We start from the raw sequence: 19,509 nt of genomic DNA, 5'->3' as shown, positions 1-19,509 counted from the left end.
CTCTCTCTCTCTCATGAGCTACCTCTCTCTCTCTCTCATGAGCTACCTCTCTCTCTTCTCTCTCTCATGAGCTACCTCTCTCTCTCTCTCTCTCTCATGAGCTACCTCTTCTCTCTCTCATGAGCTACCTCTCTCTCTCTCTTGGCTGCCTCTCTCTCTCTCTGAGCTACCTCTCTCTCATGAGCTACCTCTCCTCTTCTCTCATGAGCTACCTCTCTCTCTTCTCTCTCATGAGCTACCTCTCTCTCTCATGAGCTACCTCTCTCTCTCATGAGCTACCTCTCTCTCTCATGAGCTACCTCTCTCTCTCTCTCTCTCATGAGCTACCTCTCTCTCTCTCTCATGAGCTACCTCTTTCTCTCTCTCTCATGAGCTGTCTCTTTCTCTCTCATGAGCTATCTCTTTCTCTCTCTCTCTCATGAGCTATCTCTTTCTCTCTCTCTCTCATGAGCTATCTCTTTCTCTCTCTCTCTCTCATGAGCTATCTCTTTCCCTCTCTCTCTCATGAGCTATCTCTTTCTCTCTCTCTCTCATGACTATCTCTTCTCTCTCTCTCATGGGCTTCTCTCTCTCTCTCTCATGAGCTATCTCTTTCTCTCTCATGGGCTGCCTCTCTCTCTCTCTCATGGGCTACCTCTCTCTCTCTCTCATGGGCTACCTCTCTCTCATGAGCTACCTCTCTCTCTCTTCTCTCTCTCTCATGAGCTACCCCTCTTCTCTCTCTCATGGGCTACCTCTCTCTCTCTCTCATGGGCTACCTCTCTCTCTCTCTCTCATGAGCTACCTCTCTCTTCTTCTCTCTCTCATGAGCTACCTCTCTCCTCTCTCTCATGAGCTACCTCTCTCTCTCTCTCTCTCATGAGCTACCTCTCTCTCTTCTCTCTCTCATGAGCTACCTCTCTCTCTTCTCTCTCTCATGAGCTACCTCTTTCTCTCTCTCTCTCATGAGCTACCTCTTTCTCTCTCTCTCATGAGCTACCTCTTTCTCTCTCTCTCTGAGCTACCTCTCTCTCTCTCTCTCATGGGCTACCTCTCTCTCTCTCTCTCATGGGCTATCTCTCTCTCTCTTCTCTGGGCTATCTCTCTCTCTGAGCTTCTCTCTCTCTCTCATGAGCTATCTCTTTCTCTCTCTCTCTCTCTCTCTCTCTCTCATGAGCTATCTCTTTCTCTCTCTCTCTCTCTCTCTCATGAGCTATCTCTTTCTCTCTCTCTCTCTCATGAGCTATCTCTTTCTCTCTCATGAGCTACCTCTCTCTCATGAGCTACCTCTCTCTCATGAGCTACCTCTCTCTCTGGGCTACCTCTCTCTCTTCTCTCTCTCATGAGCTACCTCTCTCTCTCTCTCTCTCATGAGCTACCTCTCTCTTCTCTCTCTCATGAGCTACCTCTCTCTTCTCTCTCTCATGAGCTACCTCTCTCTCTCTTCTCTCTCTCATGAGCTACCTCTCTCTCTCATGAGCTACCTCTCTCTCTCATGAGCTACCTCTCTCTCTCTCTCCTTATGAGCTACCTCTCTCTCTCTCATGAGCTACCTCTCTCTCTCTCTCATGAGCTACCTCTCTCTCCTATGAGCTGCCTCTCTCTCTCTCATGGGCTACCTCTCTCTCTCTCATGAGCTACCTCTCTCTCTCCTCCTCTCTCTCATGAGCTACCTCTCTCTCTCTCTCTCTCTCATGAGCTACCTCTCTCTCTCTCTCTCTCATGAGCTATCTCTCTCTCTGGCTTCCTCTCTCTCTCATGGGCTACCTCTTTCTCTCTCTCATGAGCTACCTCTCTCTCTCTCTCATGGGCTATCTCTTTCTCTCTCTCATGGGCTACTCTCTCTCTCTCTCATGAGCTATCTCTTTCTCTCTCTCTCTCTCATGGGCTATCTCTTTCTCTCTCTCTCTCTCATGGGCTATCTCTCTTCTCTCTCTCATGAGCTATCTCTTTCTCTCTCTCTCTCTCTCATGAGCTATCTCTTTCTCTCTCATGAGCTATCTCTCTCTCTCTCATGAGCTACCTCTCTCTCTCTCTCTCTCTCATGAGCTACCTCTCTCTCTCTCTCTCTCGGCTACTCTCTCCTCTCTCTCATGGGCTACCTCTCTCTCCTCTCTCTCATGAGCTACCTCTCTCTCTCTCTCTCATGAGCTGCCTCTCTCTCTCTCTCTCTCATGAGCTACCTCTCTCTCTTCTCTCATGAGCTACCTCTCTCTCTTCTCTCTCATGGGCTACCTCTCTCTCTTTCTCTCTCTCATGAGCTACCTCTCTCTCTCATGAGCTATCTCTCTCTCTCTCTCTCATGAGCTATCTCTCTCTCTCTCTCTCATGAGCTATCTCTTTCTCTCTCATGAGCTATCTCTCTCTCTCTCTCTCTCTACTCTCTCTCTCTCTCTCTCATGAGCTACCTCTCTCTCTCTCTCTCTCATGGGCTACCTCTCTCTCTGAGCTACCTCTCTCTCTCATGAGCTACCTCTCTCTCCATGAGCTACCTCTCTCTCTTCTCTCTCTCTTGAGCTACCTCTCTCTCTCTCCTGAGCTACCTCTCTCTCTCATGAGCTACCTCTCTCTCCTCTCTCTCATGAGCTACCTCTCTCTCTCTTCTCTCTCTCATGAGCTACCTCTCTCTCTCTTCTCTCTCTCATGAGCTACCTCTCTCTCTTCTCTCTCTCATGAGCTACCTCTGTCTCTTCTCTCTCTCATGAGCTTCTCTCTCTCATGAGCTACCTCTCTCTCTCTCATGAGCTACCTCTCTCTCTCTCTCTATGAGCTACCTCTCTCTCTTCCTCTCTCATGAGCTACCTCTCTCTCCCTCATGAGCTACCTCTCTCTCTCTCTCTCTCATGAGCTACCTCTCTCCATGAGCTACCTCTCTCTCTCTCTCTCATGAGCTACCTCTCTCTCTCTCTCTCATGAGCTACCTCTCTCTCTCTCTCTCTCATGAGCTACCTCTTTCTCTCTCTCTCTCTCTCTCTCATGAGCTATCTCTTTCTCTCTCATGAGCGATCTCTTTCTCCTCTCTCTCATGGGCTATCTCTTCCTCTCTCTCATGGGCTATCTCTTTCTCTCTCATGAGCTATCTCTCCTCTTCTCTCTCTCTTCTCTCTCTCTCATGAGCTACCTCTCTCTCTCTCTCTCTCTCTCATGAGCTACCTCTCTCTCTCTTCTCATGAGCTACCTCTCTCTCATGAGCTACCTCTCTCTCTCTCTCTCTCATGAGCTACCCTCTCTCCTCTCTCTCATGAGCTACCTCTCTCTCTCTCTCTCCTGAGCTACCTCTCTCTCCTCTCTCTCCTGAGCTACCTCTCTCTCTCTCTCTCTCATGAGCTACCTCTCTCTCTCTCTCTGTCTCATGGGCTACCTCTCTCTCTCTCTCTCATGAGCTACCTCTCTCTCTCTCTCTCTCTTCTCTCTCTCATGAGCTACCTCTCTCTCTCTCCTGAGCTACCTCTCTCTTCTCTCTCTCATGAGCTACCTCTCTCTCTTCTCTCTCTCATGAGCTACCTCTCTCTCTCTACCTCTCTCTCATGAGCTGCCTCTCTCTCTGGCTCCTCTCTCTCTGGCTTCCTCTTCTCTCTCTCATGGGCTGCCTCTTTCTCTCTCTCTCATGAGCTATCCTCTCTCTCTCTCTCATGAGCTACCTCTCTCTCCATGAGCTACCTCTCTCTCTCTCTCTCCCTCTCTCTCATGAGCTACCCTCTCTCTCTCTCTCATGAGCTACCCTCTCTCTCTCATGAGCTACCTCTCTCTCTCTCTCTCTCTCATGAGCTACCTCTCTCTCTCTCTCTCTCATGAGCTACCTCTCTCTCTCCTCTCATGAGCTACCTCTCTCTCTCTCTCTCATGGGCTACCTCTCTCTCCTCTCTCTCTCATGAGCTACCTCTCTCTCTTCTCTCTCTCATGGGCTACCTCTCTCTCTCTCTCTCTCTCATGAGCTACCTCTTCTCTCTCATGAGCTACCTCTTTCTCTCTCTCTCTCATGAGCTACCTCTCTCTCTCTCTCATGAGCTACCTCTCTCTCTCTCTCTCTCATGGGCTATCTCTCTCTCTTCTCTCTCTCATGAGCTACCTCTCTCTCTCTGGCTTCTCTCTCTCATGAGCTGTCCTCTCTCTCTCTCTCATGAGCTATCTCTCTCTCTCTCTCTCTCTCTCTCTCTCTCTCTCATGGGCTATCTCTCTCTCTCTCTCTCTCTCATGAGCTATCTCTCTCTCTCCTCTCTCTCTCATGAGCTACCTCTCTCTCTCTGAGGCTACCTCTCTCTCTCATGGGCTACCTCTCTCTCTCTCTGGGCTACCTCTCTCCATGGCTACTCTTTCTCTCTCTCATGGGCTACCTCTCTCTCTCTCTCTCATGGGCTACCTCTCTCTCTCTTCTCTCTCTCATGAGCTACCTCTCTCTCTACCTCTCTCTCATGAGCTACCTCTCTCTCTCTTCTCTCTCTCATGAGCTACCTCTCTCTCTCTTCTCTCTCATGAGCTACCTCTCTCTCTCTCTCCTCTCTCTCATGAGCTCCTCTCTCTCTTCTCTCTTCTCTTCTCTCTCTCTCTCATGAGCTATCTCTTTCTCTCTCTCTCTCATGAGCTACCTCTTTCTCTCTCTCTCTCATGAGCTTCCTCTCCTCTCTCTCATGAGCTACCTCTCTCTCTCTCTCTCATGAGCTATCTCTTTCTCTCTCTTCTCTCTCTCTGAGCTATCTTCTCTCTCTCTCTCTCTCTCATGAGCTATCTCTCTCTCTCTCTCCATGAGCTACCTCTCTCTCTCTCTCTCTCTCTCTCTCTCTCTCATGATCTATCTCTCTCTCTCTCTCTCTCTCATGAGCTATCTCTCTCTCTCTCTCATGAGCTACCTCTCTCTCTCTCATGAGCTACCTCTCTCTCTCTCATGAGCTACCTCTCTCTCTCTCCATGAGCTACCTCTCTCTCTCTCTCTCTCTCTCATGAGCTACCTCTCTCTCTCTCTCTCATGAGCTACCTCTCTCTCTCTCTCTCATGAGCTACCTCTCTCTCTCTCATGAGCTACCTCTCTCTCTCTCATGAGCTACCTCTCTCCTCTCTCTCTCATGAGCTACCTCTCTCTCTCTTCTCTCTCTCATGAGCTACCTCTCCCTCTCTCTTGCTACCTCTCTCTCTCATGAGCTACCTCTCTCTCTCATGAGCTACCTCTCTCTCTCATGAGCTACCTCTCTCTCTCTCTCTCTCATGAGCTACCTCTTTCTCTCTCTCCATGAGCTATCTCTTTCTCTCTCTCTCATGAGCTATCTCTTTCTCTCTCATGAGCTATCTCTTTCTCTCTCTCTCTCATGAGCTATCTCTCTCTCTCTCTCTCTCATGAGCTATCTCTTTCTCTCTCTCTCTCTCATGCTATCTCTCCTCTCTCTCTCTCATGAGCTATCTCTTTCTCTCTCATGAGCTATCTCTTTCTCTCTCTCTCTCATGAGCTATCTCTTTCTCTCTCATGAGCTACCTCTCTCTCCTCTCTCTCTCTCTCTCTCTCTCTCTCTCTCTCTCTCATGAGCTACCTCTCTCTCTCTCTCTCTCATGAGCTACCTCTCTCTTCCTCTTCTCATGAGCTACCTCTCTCTCATGAGCTACCTCTCTCTCTTCTCTCTCTCATGAGCTACCCCTCTCCTCTCTCTCATGAGCTTCCTCTCTCTCTCTCATGAGCTACCTCTCTCTCCTCTCTCTCATGAGCTACCTCTCTCTCTCTTCTCTCTCTCATGAGCTACCTCTCTCTCTCTTCTCTTCTCTGTCTCATGAGCTACCTCTCTCTCTTCTCTCTCTCATGAGCTTCTCTCTCTCATGAGCTACCTCTCTCTCTCTCATGAGCTACCTCTCTCTTCTCTCTCTCATGAGCTACCTCTCTCTCTCTCTCATGAGCTACCTCTCTCTTCTCCTCTCATGAGCTACCTCTCTCTCTCTCATGGGCTACCTCTCTCTCTATGAGCTACCTCTCTCCTCTCTCTCTCTCATGAGCTACCTCTTTCTCTCTCTCATGAGCTATCTCTTTCTCTCTCTCTCTCATGAGCTATCTCTTTCTCTCTCTCTCTCTGAGCTATCTCTTTCTCTCTCATGAGCTACCTCTCTCTCTCTCTCTCATGAGCTACCTCTCTCTCTCTCTCTCTCATGAGCTACCTCTCTCTCATGAGCTACCTCTCTCTCTCTCTCTCATGAGCTACCTCTCTCTCTCTCTCTCATGAGCTACCTCTCTCTCTCTCTCATGAGCTACCTCTCTCTCTCTCTCTCTCTCATGAGCTACCTCTCTCTCTCTTCTCTCTCTCATGAGCTACCTCTCTCTCTTCTCTCTCTCATGAGCTACCTCTCTCTCTCTTCTCTCTCTCATGAGCTACCTCTTTCTCTCTCTCTCTCATGAGCTACCTCTTTCTCTCTCTCATGAGCTACCTCTTTCTCTCTCTCTCATGAGCTACCTCTTTCTCTCTCTCTCTCATGAGCTATCTCTTTCTCTCTCTCCTCTCATGAGCTATCTCTCTCTCTCATGAGCTTTCTCTCTCTCTCTCATGAGCTATCTCTTTCTCTCTCTCTCTCTCTCTCTCATGAGCTATCTCTTTCTCTCTCTCTCTCTCTCTCTCATGAGCTATCTCTTTCTCTCTCTCTCTCTCATGAGCTATCTCTTTCTCTCTCATGAGCTACCTCTCTCTCATGAGCTACCTCTCTCTCTCCTCTCTCATGAGCTACCTCTCTCTCTTCTCTCTCTCATGAGCTACCTCTCTCTCTTCTCTTTCTCATGAGCTACCTCTCTTCTCTCTCTCATGAGCTACCTCTCTCTTCTCTCTCTCATGAGCTACCTCTCTCTCTTCTCTCTCTCATGAGCTACCTCTCTCTCTCATGAGCTACCTCTCTCTCTCTCATGAGCTACCTCTCTCTCTCTCTCATGAGCTACCTCTCTCTCTACCTCTCTCTCTCTCTCATGAGCTACCTCTCTCTCTCTCTCATGAGCTACCTCTCTCTCTCTCTCATGGGCTACCTCTCTCTCTCCATGGGCTCCTCTCTCTCTCTCTCATGAGCTACCTCTCTCTCTCTATGAGCTACCTCTCTCTCTCATGAGCTACCTCTCTCTCTCCTCTCTCTCATGAGCTACCTCTCTCTCTCCTCTCTCTCATGAGCTACCTCTCCCTCTCTTCTCTCTCTCATGAGCTACCTCTCTCTCTTTCCTCTCTCTCTCATGAGCTACCTCTCTCTCTCTCTAGCTCTCTCTCTCTCTCTCATGAGCTATCTCTTTCTCTCTCCTCTCTCATGAGCTATCTCTTTCTCTCTCTCTCTCTCATGGGCTATCTCTTTCTCTCTCTCTCATGGGCTATCTCTTCTCTCTCTCTCTCTCTCATGAGCTATCTCTCTCTCTCTCTCATGAGCTATCTCTCTCTCTCTCATGAGCTACCTCTCTCTCTCCTCTTCTCTCTCATGAGCTACCTCTCTCTCTCTCTCTCTCTCATGAGCTACCTCTCTCTCTCTCTCTCTCATGAGCTACCTCTCTCTTCTCTCTCATGAGCTACCTCTCTCTCCTCTCTCTCATGAGCTACCTCTCTCTCTCTCTCTCTCCTCATGAGCTACCTCTCTCTCTTCTCTTCTCTGTCTCATGAGCTACCTCTCTCTTCTCTCTCTCATGGGCTACCTCTCTCTCTCTCTCTCATGGGCTATCTCTTCTCTCTTCTCTCTCTCTCTCTCTCTCATGAGCTACCTCTCTCTCTCTCATGAGCTACCTCTCTCTCTCATGAGCTATCTCTCTCTCTCTCTCTCTCTCATGAGCTATCTCTTTCTCTCTCATGAGCTACCTCTCTCTCCTCTCTCTCATGAGTTACCTCTCTCTCATGAGCTACCTCTCTCTCTTCTCTCTCTCATGAGCTTCCTCTCTCTCATGAGCTACCTCTCTCTCTCTCTCTCTCATGAGCTACCTCTCCTCTCTTCTCTCTCTCATGAGCTACCTCTCCTCTCTTCTCTCTCTCTCATGAGCTACCTCTCTCTCTCTCTCTCTCATGAGCTTCTCTCTCTCATGAGCTACCTCTTTCTCTCTCTCTCATGAGCTATCTCTTTCTCTCTTCTCTCTCTCTCTCTCTCTCATGAGCTACCTCTCTCTCTCATGAGCTACCTCTCTCTCTCTCTCTCATGAGCTACCTCTCTCTCTCTCTCATGAGCTACCTCTCTCTCTCTCTCATGAGCTACCTCTCTCTCTTCTCTCTCTCATGAGCTACCTCTCTCTCTCTTCTCTCTCATGAGCTACCTCTCTCTCCTCTCTCTCATGAGCTACCTCTCTCTCTCTCTCTCTCTCATGAGCTACCTCTCTCTCTCTCTCTCTCTCTTGAGCTACCTCTCTCTCTTCTCTCTCTCTTGAGCTATCTCTCTCTCTTGGGCTACCTCTTCTCTCTCTCATGAGCTACCTCTCTCTCTTCTCTCTCTCATGAGCTACCTCTCTCTCATGAGCTACCTCTCTCTCTCTCTCTCATGAGCTACCTCTCTCTCTCTCTCTCATGAGCTACCTCTCTCTCTCTCTCTCATGAGCTACCTCTCTCTCATGAGCTACCTCTCTCTCTCTCTCTCATGAGCTACCTCTTTCTCTCTCTCTCTCATGAGCTATCTCTTTCTCTCTCTCTCTCATGAGCTATCTCTTTCTCTCTCTCTCTCATGAGCTATCTCTTTCTCTCTCTCTCTCATGAGCTATCTCTCTCTCTCTCATGAGCTACCTCTCACTCTCTCTCTCATGAGCTACCTCTCTCTCTCTCTCTCTGAGCTACCTCTCTCTCTCTCATGAGCTACCTCTCTCTCTCTCTCTCATGAGCTACCTCTCTCTCATGAGCTACCTCTCTCTCTCTCATGAGCTACCTCTCTCTCTCTCTCATGAGCTACCTCTCTCTCTCCTCTCTCTCATGAGCTACCTCTCTCTCTTTCTCTCTCTCATGAGCTACCTCTCTCTCTTCTCTCTCATGAGCTACCTCTCTCTCTCTTCTCTCTCTCATGAGCTACCTCTCTCTCTCCTCTCTCTCATGAGCTACCTCTCTCTCTTCTCTCTCTCATGAGCTACCTCTTTCTCTCTCTCTCTCATGAGCTACCTCTTTCTCTCTCTCTCCATGAGCTACCTCTCTCTCTCTCATGAGCTACCTCTTCTCTCTCTCTCTCATGAGCTACCTCTCTCTCTCTCTCTCATGAGCTATCTCTTTCTCTCTCTCTCTCATGAGCTATCTCTCTCTCTTCTCTCTCTCTCTCTCATGAGCTACTCTCTCTCTCTCTCATGAGCTATCTCTTTCTCTCTCATGAGCTACCTCTCTCTCTCATGAGCTACCTCTCTCTCTCATGAGCTACCTCTCTCTCATGAGCTACCTCTCTCTCTCATGAGCTACCTCTCTCTCTCCTCTCTCATGAGCTACCTCTCTCTCTTCTCTTTCTCATGAGCTACCTCTCTCTCTCTCTCTCATGAGCTACCTCTCTCTTCTCTCTCTCATGAGCTACCTCTCTCTCTCTTCTCTCTCTCATGAGCTACCTCTCTCTCTCATGAGCTACCTCTCTCTCTCTCATGAGCTACCTCTCTCTCTCTCTCATGAGCTACCTCTCTCATGAGCTACCTCTCTCTCTCTCTCATGAGCTACCTCTCTCTCTCTCTCTCATGAGCTACCTCTCTCTCTCTCATGAGCTACCTCTCTCTCATGAGCTACCTCTCTCTCATGAGCTACCTCTCTCTCTCATGAGCTACCTCTCTCTCTCTTCTCTCTCTCATGAGCTACCTCTCTCTCTCTCTCTCATGAGCTACCTCTCTCTCTCTCTCTCTCATGAGCTACCTCTCTCTTCTCTCTCTCATGAGCTACCTCTCTCTCTCTTCTCTCTCTCATGAGCTACCTCTCTCTCTCATGAGCTACCTCTCTCTCTCTCATGAGCTACCTCTCTCTCTCTCTCTCTCTCTCATGAGCTACCTCTCTCTCTCTCATGAGCTACCTCTCTCTCTCTCATGAGCTACCTCTCTCTCTCTCATGAGCTACCTCTCTCTCTCTCATGAGCTACCTCTCTCTCATGAGCTACCTCTCTCTCTTCTCTCTCTCATGAGCTACCTCTCCCTCTCTTCTCTCTCTCATGAGCTACCTCTCTCTCTCCTCTCTCTCTCATGAGCTACCTCTCTCTCTCATGAGCTACCTTCTCTCTCTCTCATGAGCTATCTCTTTCTCTCTCTCTCATGAGCTATCTCTTTCTCTCTCTCTCTCATGAGCTATCTCTCTCTCTCTCTCTCTCATGAGCTATCTCTCTCTCTCTCTCTCTCTCATGAGCTATCTCTTTCTCTCTCTCTCTCTCATGAGCTATCTCTTTCTCTCTCTCTCTCTCATGAGCTATCTCTTTCTCTCTCATGAGCTATCTCTTTCTCTCTCATGAGCTACCTCTCTCTCTCCTCTCTCTCTCTCATGAGCTACCTCTCTCTCATGAGCTACCTCTTTCTCATGAGCTACCTCTCTCTCTTCTCTCTCTCATGAGCTACCCCTCTCTCCTCTCTCTCATGAGCTACCTCTCTCTGCTCTCTCTCATGAGCTACCTCTCTCTCATGAGCTACCTCTCTCTCTCTTCTCTCTCTCATGAGCTACCTCTCTCTCTTCTCTTCTCTGTCTCATGAGCTACCTCTCTCATGAGCTTCTCTCTCTCATGAGCTACCTCTTTCTCTCTCTCTCATGAGCTATCTCTTTCTCTCTTCTCTCTCTCACTCTCTCTCTCATGAGCTACCTCTCTCTCTCTCATGAGCTACCTCTCTCTCTCATGAGCTATCTCTTTCTCTCTCTCTCTCTCATGAGCTATCTCTTTCTCTCTCATGAGCTACCTCTCTCTCCTCTCTCTCATGAGTTACCTCTCTCTCATGAGCTACCTCTCTCTCTTCTCTCTCTCATGAGCTACCTCTGTCTCATGAGCTACCTCTCTCTCTCTTCTCTCTCTCATTAGCTACCTCTCCCTCTCTTCTCTCTCTCTCATTAGCTACCTCTCCCTCTCTTCTCTCTCTCTCATGAGCTACCTCTCTCTCTTCTCTCTCTCATGAGCTTCTCTCTCTCATGAGCTACCTCTTTCTCTCTCTCTCATGAGCTATCTCTTTCTCTCTTCTCTCTCTCATGAGCTACCTCTCTCTCTCTGGGCTACCTCTCTCTCTCTCATGAGCTACCTCTCTCTCTCTCTATGAGCTACCTCTCTCTCTCTCTCATGAGCTACCTCTCTCTCTTCTCTCTCTCATGAGCTACCTCTCTCTCTCTCATGAGCTACCTCTCTCTCTCTCTCTCATGAGCTACCTCTCTCTCTCTCTCATGAGCTACCTCTCTCTCTTCTCTCTCTCATGAGCTACCTCTCTCTCTCTTCTCTCTCTTCATGAGCTACCTCTCTCTCTCTCTCTCTCATGAGCTCCTCTCTCTCTCTCTCTCATGAGCTTCCTCTCTCTCTCATGAGCTACCTCTCTCTCTCTCTCTCTCATGAGCTACCTCTCTCTCTCTCTCTCTCATGAGCTACCTCTCTCTCTTCTCTCTCTCATGAGCTACCTCTCTCTCCTTTCTCTCTCATGAGCTACCTCTCTCTCTCTCTCTGAGCTACCTCTCTCTCTCATGAGCTACCTCTCTCTCTCTCTCTCATGAGCTCCCTCCTCTCTCTCATGAGCTACCTCTCTCTCTCTCTCTCATGAGCTATCTCTCTCTCTCTCTCTCATGAGCTACCTCTCTCTCTCTCTCTCATGAGCTATCTCTCTCTCTCTCTCTCATGAGCTACCTCTCTCTCTCTCTCATGAGCTACCTCTCTCTCTCTCTCTCTCTCTGCTCCTCTCTCTCTATGAGCTACCTCTCTCTCTCTCTCTCTCATGAGCTACCTCTCTCTCTCTCATGAGCTACCTCTCTCTCTCTCATGAGCTACCTCTCTCTCTCTCATGAGCTACCTCTCTCTCTCTCTCTCTCATGAGCTACCTCTCTCTCTCTTCTCTCTCTCATGAGCTACCTCTCTCTCTCTCTCTCTCATGAGCTACCTCTCTCTCTTCTCTCTCTCATGAGCTACCTCTCTCTCTCTTCTCTCTCTCATGAGCTACCTCTCTCTCTCTCTCTCTCATGAGCTACCTCTCTCTCTCTCTCTCTCATGAGCTACCTCTTTCTCTCTCTCATGAGCTACCTCTCTCTCTCTCATGAGCTACCTCTCTCTCTCTCTCATGAGCTACCTCTTTCTCTCTCTCTCATGAGCTATCTCTTTCTCTCTCTCTCTCATGAGCTACCTCTCTCTCTCTCTCTCTCTCTCATGAGCTATCTCTTTCTCTCTCTCTCTCTCTCTCTCTCATGAGCTACCTCTCTCTCTCTCTCTCTCATGAGCTACCTCTCTCTCTCTCTCTCATGAGCTACCTCTCTCTCTCTCTCTCTCATGAGCTACCTCTCTCTCTCTTCTCTCTCTCATGAGCTACCTCTCTCTCTTCTCTCTCTCATGAGCTACCTCTCTCTCTCTCTCTCTCATGAGCTACCTCTCTCTCTCTCTCTCATGAGCTACCTCTCTCTCTCTCTCTCTCATGAGCTACCTCTCTCTCTCTCTCTTCTCATGAGCTACCTCTCTCTCTCGTGAGCTACTTCTCTCTCTCTCATGAGCTACCTCTCTCTCTCTCATGAGCTACCTCTTCTCTCTCATGGGCTGCCTCTCTCTCTCTCATGAGCTACCTCTCTCTCTCTCTCTCATGAGCTACCTCTCTCTCTCTCTCATGAGCTACCTCTCTCTCTTCTCTCTCTCATGAGCTACCTCTCTCTCTTCTCTCTCTCATGAGCTACCTCTCTCTCTTCTCTCTCATGAGCTACCTCTCTCTCTTCTCTCTCTCATGAGCTACCTCTCTCTTCTCTCTCTCATGAGCTACCTCTCTCTTCTCTCTCTCATGAGCTACCTCTCTCTCTCTCTCTCTCATGAGCTACCTCTCTCTCTCATGAGCTACCTCTCTCTCTCTCATGAGCTACCTCTCTCTCTCTCTCATGAGCTACCTCTCTCTCTCTCTCTCTCTCTCTCATGAGCTACCTCTCTCTCTCTCTCTCATGAGCTACCTCTCTCTCTTCTCATGAGCTACCTCTCTCTCCTCTCTCTCATGAGCTACCTCTCTCTCTCTTCTCTCTCTCATGAGCTTCCTCTCTCTCTTCTCTGTCTCATGAACTACCTCTCTCTTCTCTCTCTCATGAGCTACCTCTCTCTCTCCTTCTCTCTCATGAGCTACCTCTCTCTCTCTCTCATGAGCTATCTCTTTCTCTCTCTCTCATGAGCTATCTCTTTCTCTCTCTCTCTCTCATGAGCTATCTCTTTCTCTCTCTCTCATGAGCTATCTCTTTCTCTCTCTCTCTCTCATGAGCTATCTCTTTCTCTCTCTCATGAGCTACCTCTCTCTCTCATGAGCTACCTCTCTCTCTCTCCTCTCTCTCTCTCTCTCTCTCATGAGCTACCTCTCTCTCCTCATGAGCTACCTCTCTCTCATGAGCTACCTGTCTCTCTCTCTCTCATGAGCTCTTCTTTCTCTCTCTCTCTCATGAGCTACGCCTCTCTCTCTCTTTCATGAGCTACTCCTCTCTCTTTCTCTCTCTCATGAGCTACCTCTCTCTCTTCTCTCTCTCATGAGCTACCTCTCTCTCTCTCTCTCTCATGAGCTCCTCTCTCTCTCTCTCATGAGCTTCCTCTTTCTCTCTCTCATGAGCTACCTCTCTCTCTTCTCTCTCTCATGAGCTACCTCTCTCTCTCATGAGCTACCTCTCTCTCTTCTCTCTCTCATGAGCTACCTCTCTCTCTCTCTCTTCTCTCTCTCTCATGAGCTACCTCTCTCTCTCTCATGAGCTACCTCTCTCTCTCTCTCTCATGAGCTACCTCTCTCTCTTTCTCTCTCTCATGAGCTACCCCTCTCTCTCTCTCTCATGAGCTATCTCTCTCTCTCTCTCTCTCTCTCTCATGAGCTACCTCTCTCTCTCTCATGAGCTACCTCTCTCTCTCTCTCTCATGAGCTACCTCTCTCTCTCATGAGCTACCTCTCTCTCTCATGAGCTACCTCTCTTCTCTCTCATGAGCTACCTCTCTCTCCTCTCTCATGAGCTACCTCTCTCTCTCTCTCTCTCTCATGAGCTACCTCTCTCTCTCTCTCATGAGCTACCTCTCTCTCTCTCATGAGCTACCTCTCTCTCTCTCATGAGCTACCTCTCTCTTCTCTCTCTCTCATGAGCTACCTCTCTCTCTCTCTCTCTCTCTCATGAGCTACCTCTCTCTCTTCTCTCTCTCATGAGCTACCTCTCTCTCTCTTCTCTCTCTCATGAGCTACCTCTCTCTCTCTCTCTCTCTCATGAGCTACCTCTTTCTCTCTCTCTCTCTCTCATGAGCTATCTCTTTCTCTCTCTCATGAGCTATCTCTTTCTCTCTCTCTCTCAAGAGCTATCTCTTTCTCTCTCTCTCAAGAGCTATCTCTTTCTCTCTCATGAGCTACCTCTCTCTCTCACTCTCTCTCTAGTGAGCTACCTCTCTCTCTCTCTCTCTCTCTCTTCTTCATGAGCTACCTCTCTCTCATGAGCTACCTCTCTCTCTCTCTCTCTCTCTCTCTCATGAGCTACCCCTCTTCTCTCTCTCATGAGCTACCCCTCTTCTCTCTCTCATGAGCTACCCCTCTCTCCTCTCTCTCATGAGCTACCTCTCTCTCCTCTCTCTCATGAGCTATCTCTTTCTCTCTCTCTCTCTCATGAGCTATCTCTCTCTCTCTCTCTCTCTCTCATGAGCTACCTCCCCTCTCTTTCTCTCTCATGAGCTTCTCTCTCTCTCTCTCTCTCTCATGAGCTACCCTCTCTCTCTCTCTCTCTCTCATGAGCTACCTCTCTCTCTCTCGCTCCTCTCTCTCTCATGAGCTACCTCTCTCTCTCTCATGAGCTACCTCTCTCTCTCTCATGAGCTATCTCTTTCTTTCTCATGAGCTACCTGTCTCTCCTCTCTCTCATGAGCTACCTCTCTCTCTCTCTCTCTCTCATGAGCTACCTCTCTCTCTCTTCTCTCTCTCATGAGCTACCTCTCTCTCTCTTCTCTTCTTCTGTCTCATGAGCTACCTCTTTCTCTCTTCTCTCTCTCTTCTTCTCTGTCTCATGAGCTACCTCTCTCTCTTCTCTCTCTCATGAGCTACCTCTTTCTCTCTTCTCTCTCTCATGAGCTTCTTCTCTCTCTCATGAGCTTCTTCTCTCTCTCATGAGCTACCTCTTTCTCTCTTCTCTCTCTCACTCTCTCTCTCATGAGCTACCTCTCTCTCTCATGAGCTACCTCTTTCTCTCTTTCTCTCTCTCATGAGCTATCTCTTTCTCTCTCTCTCTCTCTCATGAGCTATCTCTTTCTCTCTCTCTCTCTCTCTCATGAGCTATCTCTTTCTCTCTCATGAGCTACCTCTCTCTCCTCTCTCTCATGAGCTACCTCTCTCTCCTCTCTCTCATGAGCTACCTCTCTCATAAGCTACCTCTCTCTTCTCTCTCTCATGAGCTACCTCTCTCTCTCTTTTCTTCTTCTCTGTCTCATGAGCTACCTCTCTCTCTTCTCTCTCTCATGAGCTACCTCTTTCTCTCTTCTCTCTCTCATGAGCTACCTCTCTCTCTCTTCTCTCTCACTCTCTCTCTCATGTGCTACCTCTCTCTCATGAGCTACCTCTCTCTCTCTCTCATGAGCTACCTCTCTCTCATGAGCTACCTCTCTCGCTCTCTCTCTCATGAGCTACCTCTCTCATGAGCTACCTCTCTTTTCTCTCTCTCTCATGAACTACCTCTCTCTCTCTCTCTCATGAGCTACCTCTCTCTCTCATGAGCTATCTCTCTCTCTCATGAGCTACCTCTCTCTCTCTCTCATGAGCTACCTCTCTCTCTCTCTCTCTCATGAGCTACCTCTCTCTCTCTCTCTCTCTCTCATGAGCTACCTCTCTCTCATGAGCTACCTCTCTCTCATGAGCTACCTCTCTTTTCTCTCTCATGAGCTACCTCTCTCTCTCATGAGCTACCTCTCTCTCTCATGAGCTACCTCTCTCTCTTCTCTCTCTCATGAGCTACCTCTCTCTCTTCTCTCTCTCATGAGCTACCTCTCTCTCTCTCTCTCTCTCTCATGAGCTACCTCTCTCTCTCATGAGCTACCTCTCTCTCTTCTCTCTCTCATGAGCTACCTCTCTTTCTCTCTCATGAGCTACCTCTCTCTCTCAAATGAGCTACCTCTCTCTCTCTCTAATGAGCTACCTCTCTCTCTCTTCTCTCTCATGAGCTACCTCTCTCTCTCTCTCAAATGAGCTACCTCTCTCTCTCTCTCAAATGAGCTACCTCTCTCTCTCTTCTCTCTCATGAGCTACCTCTCTCTCAAATGAGCTACCTCTCTCTCTCTCTCTCTCAAATGAGCTACCTCTCTCTCTCTCAAATGAGCTACCTCTCTCTCTCTCTCAAATGAGCTACCTCTCTCTCTCTCTCAAATGAGCTACCTCTCTCTCTCTTCTCTCTCATGAGCTACCTCTCTCTCAAATGAGCTACCTCTCTCTCTCTCCTCAAATGAGCTACCTCTCTCTCTCTCAAATGAGCTACCTCTCTCTCTCTCAAATGAGCTACCTCTCTCTCTCTCTCAAATGAGCTACCTCTCTCTCTCTCTCAAATGAGCTACCTCTCTCTCTCAAATGAGCTACCTCTCTCCCCACCCTCTTCTCCTTACCCCAAGTAGTTTTTCTTCTTCTGATGGTGTCATTACTCTATCCCGCTCTCCCTCCCTCCGTCTACCTGATGGTGTCATTACTCCATCCCGCTCTCTTTCCCTCCGTCAGTCAGGTGTACGGGACTGACAGGCCGGGCTCTACTGTCTGACTGGAGCTGTACGGGACTGACGGGCCGGGCTCTACTGTCTGACTGGAGCTGTACGGGACTGACGGGCCGGGCTCTACTGTCTGACTGGAGCTGTACGGGACTGACGGGCCGGGCTCTACTGTCTGACTGGAGCTGTACGGGACTGACGGGCCGGGCTCTACTGTCTGACTGGAGCTGTACGGGACTGACGGGCCGGGCTCTACTGTCTGACTGGAGCTGTACGGGACTGACGGGCCGGGCTCTACTGTCTGACTGGAGCTGTACGGGACTGACGGGCCGGGCTCTACTGTCTGACTGGAGCTGTACGGGACTGACGGGCCAGGCTCTACAGTCGGACTGGAGGGTGGGAGAGAGGGAGAGATTTAAACCATGTTTGTGTGACTGGAGCTTGTCGTTTTTACTCAGGTATTGTTTTCAATAACAGTGTTGCCACGGAAACCGAAGAGTCTCATGAACGCCCCTGAACATGTCCATTTCTGCCCCCCCCCCAGCTGTCTGCTGTTCCACTCTGGAGAACACTTAACCCCCCTCCAGCTGTCTGCTGTTCCACTCTGGAGAACACTCAACCCCCCTCCAGCTGTCTGCTGTTCCACTCTGGAGAACACTCAAACCAGCTGTTGGATTTTATTTGACATCTCTGATTATATTAACAGGTTTTATTTTTCTCCCACTTTTAGGGTTTTGATTGGTGTAAAAAAAAAAGAAAAAAAAAAGAAAAGCTGGGAGTTGTGATTTCATTGTGTGTGTGTGTGTGTGTGTCCTAGCTGACTGCTCCATCTCTCCTGTAGGACCACAGCAATAAGGGACAGATTGTGGGCTATCATGAACATGACTCCCTAACCTTAACCTAACCGTGCTGTAACTTGTCTCCTGTAGGACCCCTTCCTAGCTGAGCTGCTCCACAGCAATAAGGAGCAGATTGTGGGCTATCATGAACATGACTCCCTGCTGGATCACAAGGAAGAGGAGGCTCTCAGCGAGGAGGACCGCAAAGCAGCCTGGGCCGAGTACGAGGCGGAGAAGAAGGTACACAGTCATTCAGACCTTGAAGCTTTTGAACTCCACTGCAGTCCCATCGATGTCGATAGGGGCGTGCTCCCGCTGCTGTCTCCAGAGTCCATGATCAGCTCCTTTTGTTTTGTTGACTTTGAAGGAGAGGTTATTTTCTTGACACCACACTGCCAAGTTCCTCACCTCCTCCCTGTAGACTCTCGTCATTGTTGGTAATCAGGCCCACTACTGTTGTGTCGTCTGCAAACTTGATGATTGAGTTGGAGGTGTGCAGGAGGGGGCTGAGAACGCACCCTTGTGGGGCCCCAGTGTTGAGGATCAGCGAATTAGAGGTGTTGTTTCCTACCTTCACCACCTGGGGGGGGGGGGCCCATCAGGAAGTCCAGGTCCCAGTTGCACAGGGCAGGGTTGAGACCCAGGGCCTCGACCTTGATGATGAGTTTGGAGGGTACTATGGTGTTGAAGGCTGAGCTGTAGTCAATGAACAGCATTCTTACATAGGTATTCCTCTTGTCCAGATGGGGCAGTGTGATGGCGATTGCATCGTCTGTGGATCTATTGGGGCGGTAAGCAAACTGAAGTGGGTCTAGAGTGGCCAGTAGGGTGGAGGTGATATGATCCTTGACTAGTCTCTCAAAGCACTTCATGATGACAGAAGTGAGTGCTACGGGGAGATAGTCATTTAGTTCAGTTAACCTCTCTGGGCTAGGCGGGACGAATTCGTCCCACCTACGCAACAGCCAGTTGAATCCCGTGGCGCGATTTTCAAATACCTTAGAAATGCTATTACTTCAATTTCTCAAACATATGACTATTTTACAGCATTTTAAAGACAAGACTCTCGTTAATCTAACCACACTGTCCGATTTCAAAAAGGCTTTACAACGAAAGCAAAACATTAGATTATGTCAACAGAGTACCCAGCCAAAAATAATCAGACACCCATTTTTCAAGCTAGCATATAATGTCACAAAAACCCAGAAGACAGCTAAATGCAGCACTAACCTTTGATGATCTTCATCAGATGACAATCCTAGGACATTATGTTATACAATACATGCATGTTTTGTTCAATCAAGTTCATATTTATATCAAAAACCAGCTTTTTACATTAGCATGTGACGTTCAGAACTAGCATACCCCCCGCAAACTTCTGGGGAATTTACTAACAATTTACTAAATTACTCACGATAAACGTTCACAAAAACATAACAATTATTTTAAGAATTATAGATACAGAACTCCTTTGTGCAATCGAGGTGTCCGATTTTAAAATAGCTTTTCGGTGAAAGCACATTTTGCAATATTCTCAGTAGATAGCCCAGCCATCACGGCTAGCCATTTAGACACCCACCAAGTTTAGCCCTGACCAAAGTCAGATTTACTATTACAAAAGTTTGATTACCTTTGTTGTCTTCGTCAGAATGCACTCCCAGGACTGCTACTTCAATAACAAATGTTGGTTTGGTCCAAAATAATCCATCGTTATATCCAAATAGCGGCGTTTTGTTGCGTGCGTTCTAGACACTATCCGAAATGGTAAATCAGGGTTACGAGCATGGCGCATCGTGACAAAAAAATCTAAATATTCCATTAACGATCTTCGAGCATGTCAACCGCTGTTTAAAATCCATTTTTATGCCATTTTTATCGTAAAAAAAGCGATAATATTCCGACCGGGAATCTCCGTTTAGGTAAACAGAGGAAAGAAAACAAA

General features: G+C 48.5%; 1 protein-coding gene across 1 annotated transcript in view; it reads left to right on the top strand.

The window, feature by feature from the left end:
* The window catches only part of LOC106591038 (transcriptional regulator ATRX), a 174,758-nt gene that overhangs the window by 127,862 nt on the left and 27,387 nt on the right, over positions 1–19,509 (top strand). The window contains 1 exon segment of the mRNA XM_045724998.1: positions 17,658–17,807. Coding sequence (XP_045580954.1) covers positions 17,658–17,807 — 150 coding nt within the window.

The sequence above is a fragment of the Salmo salar genome, chromosome ssa09 (assembly GCF_905237065.1).
Source record: "Salmo salar chromosome ssa09, Ssal_v3.1, whole genome shotgun sequence".
NCBI lineage: Eukaryota > Metazoa > Chordata > Actinopteri > Salmoniformes > Salmonidae > Salmo > Salmo salar.
The sequence above is the reverse complement of the archived record's forward strand: the minus strand, read 5'-3'. Positions and strand labels throughout refer to the sequence as shown.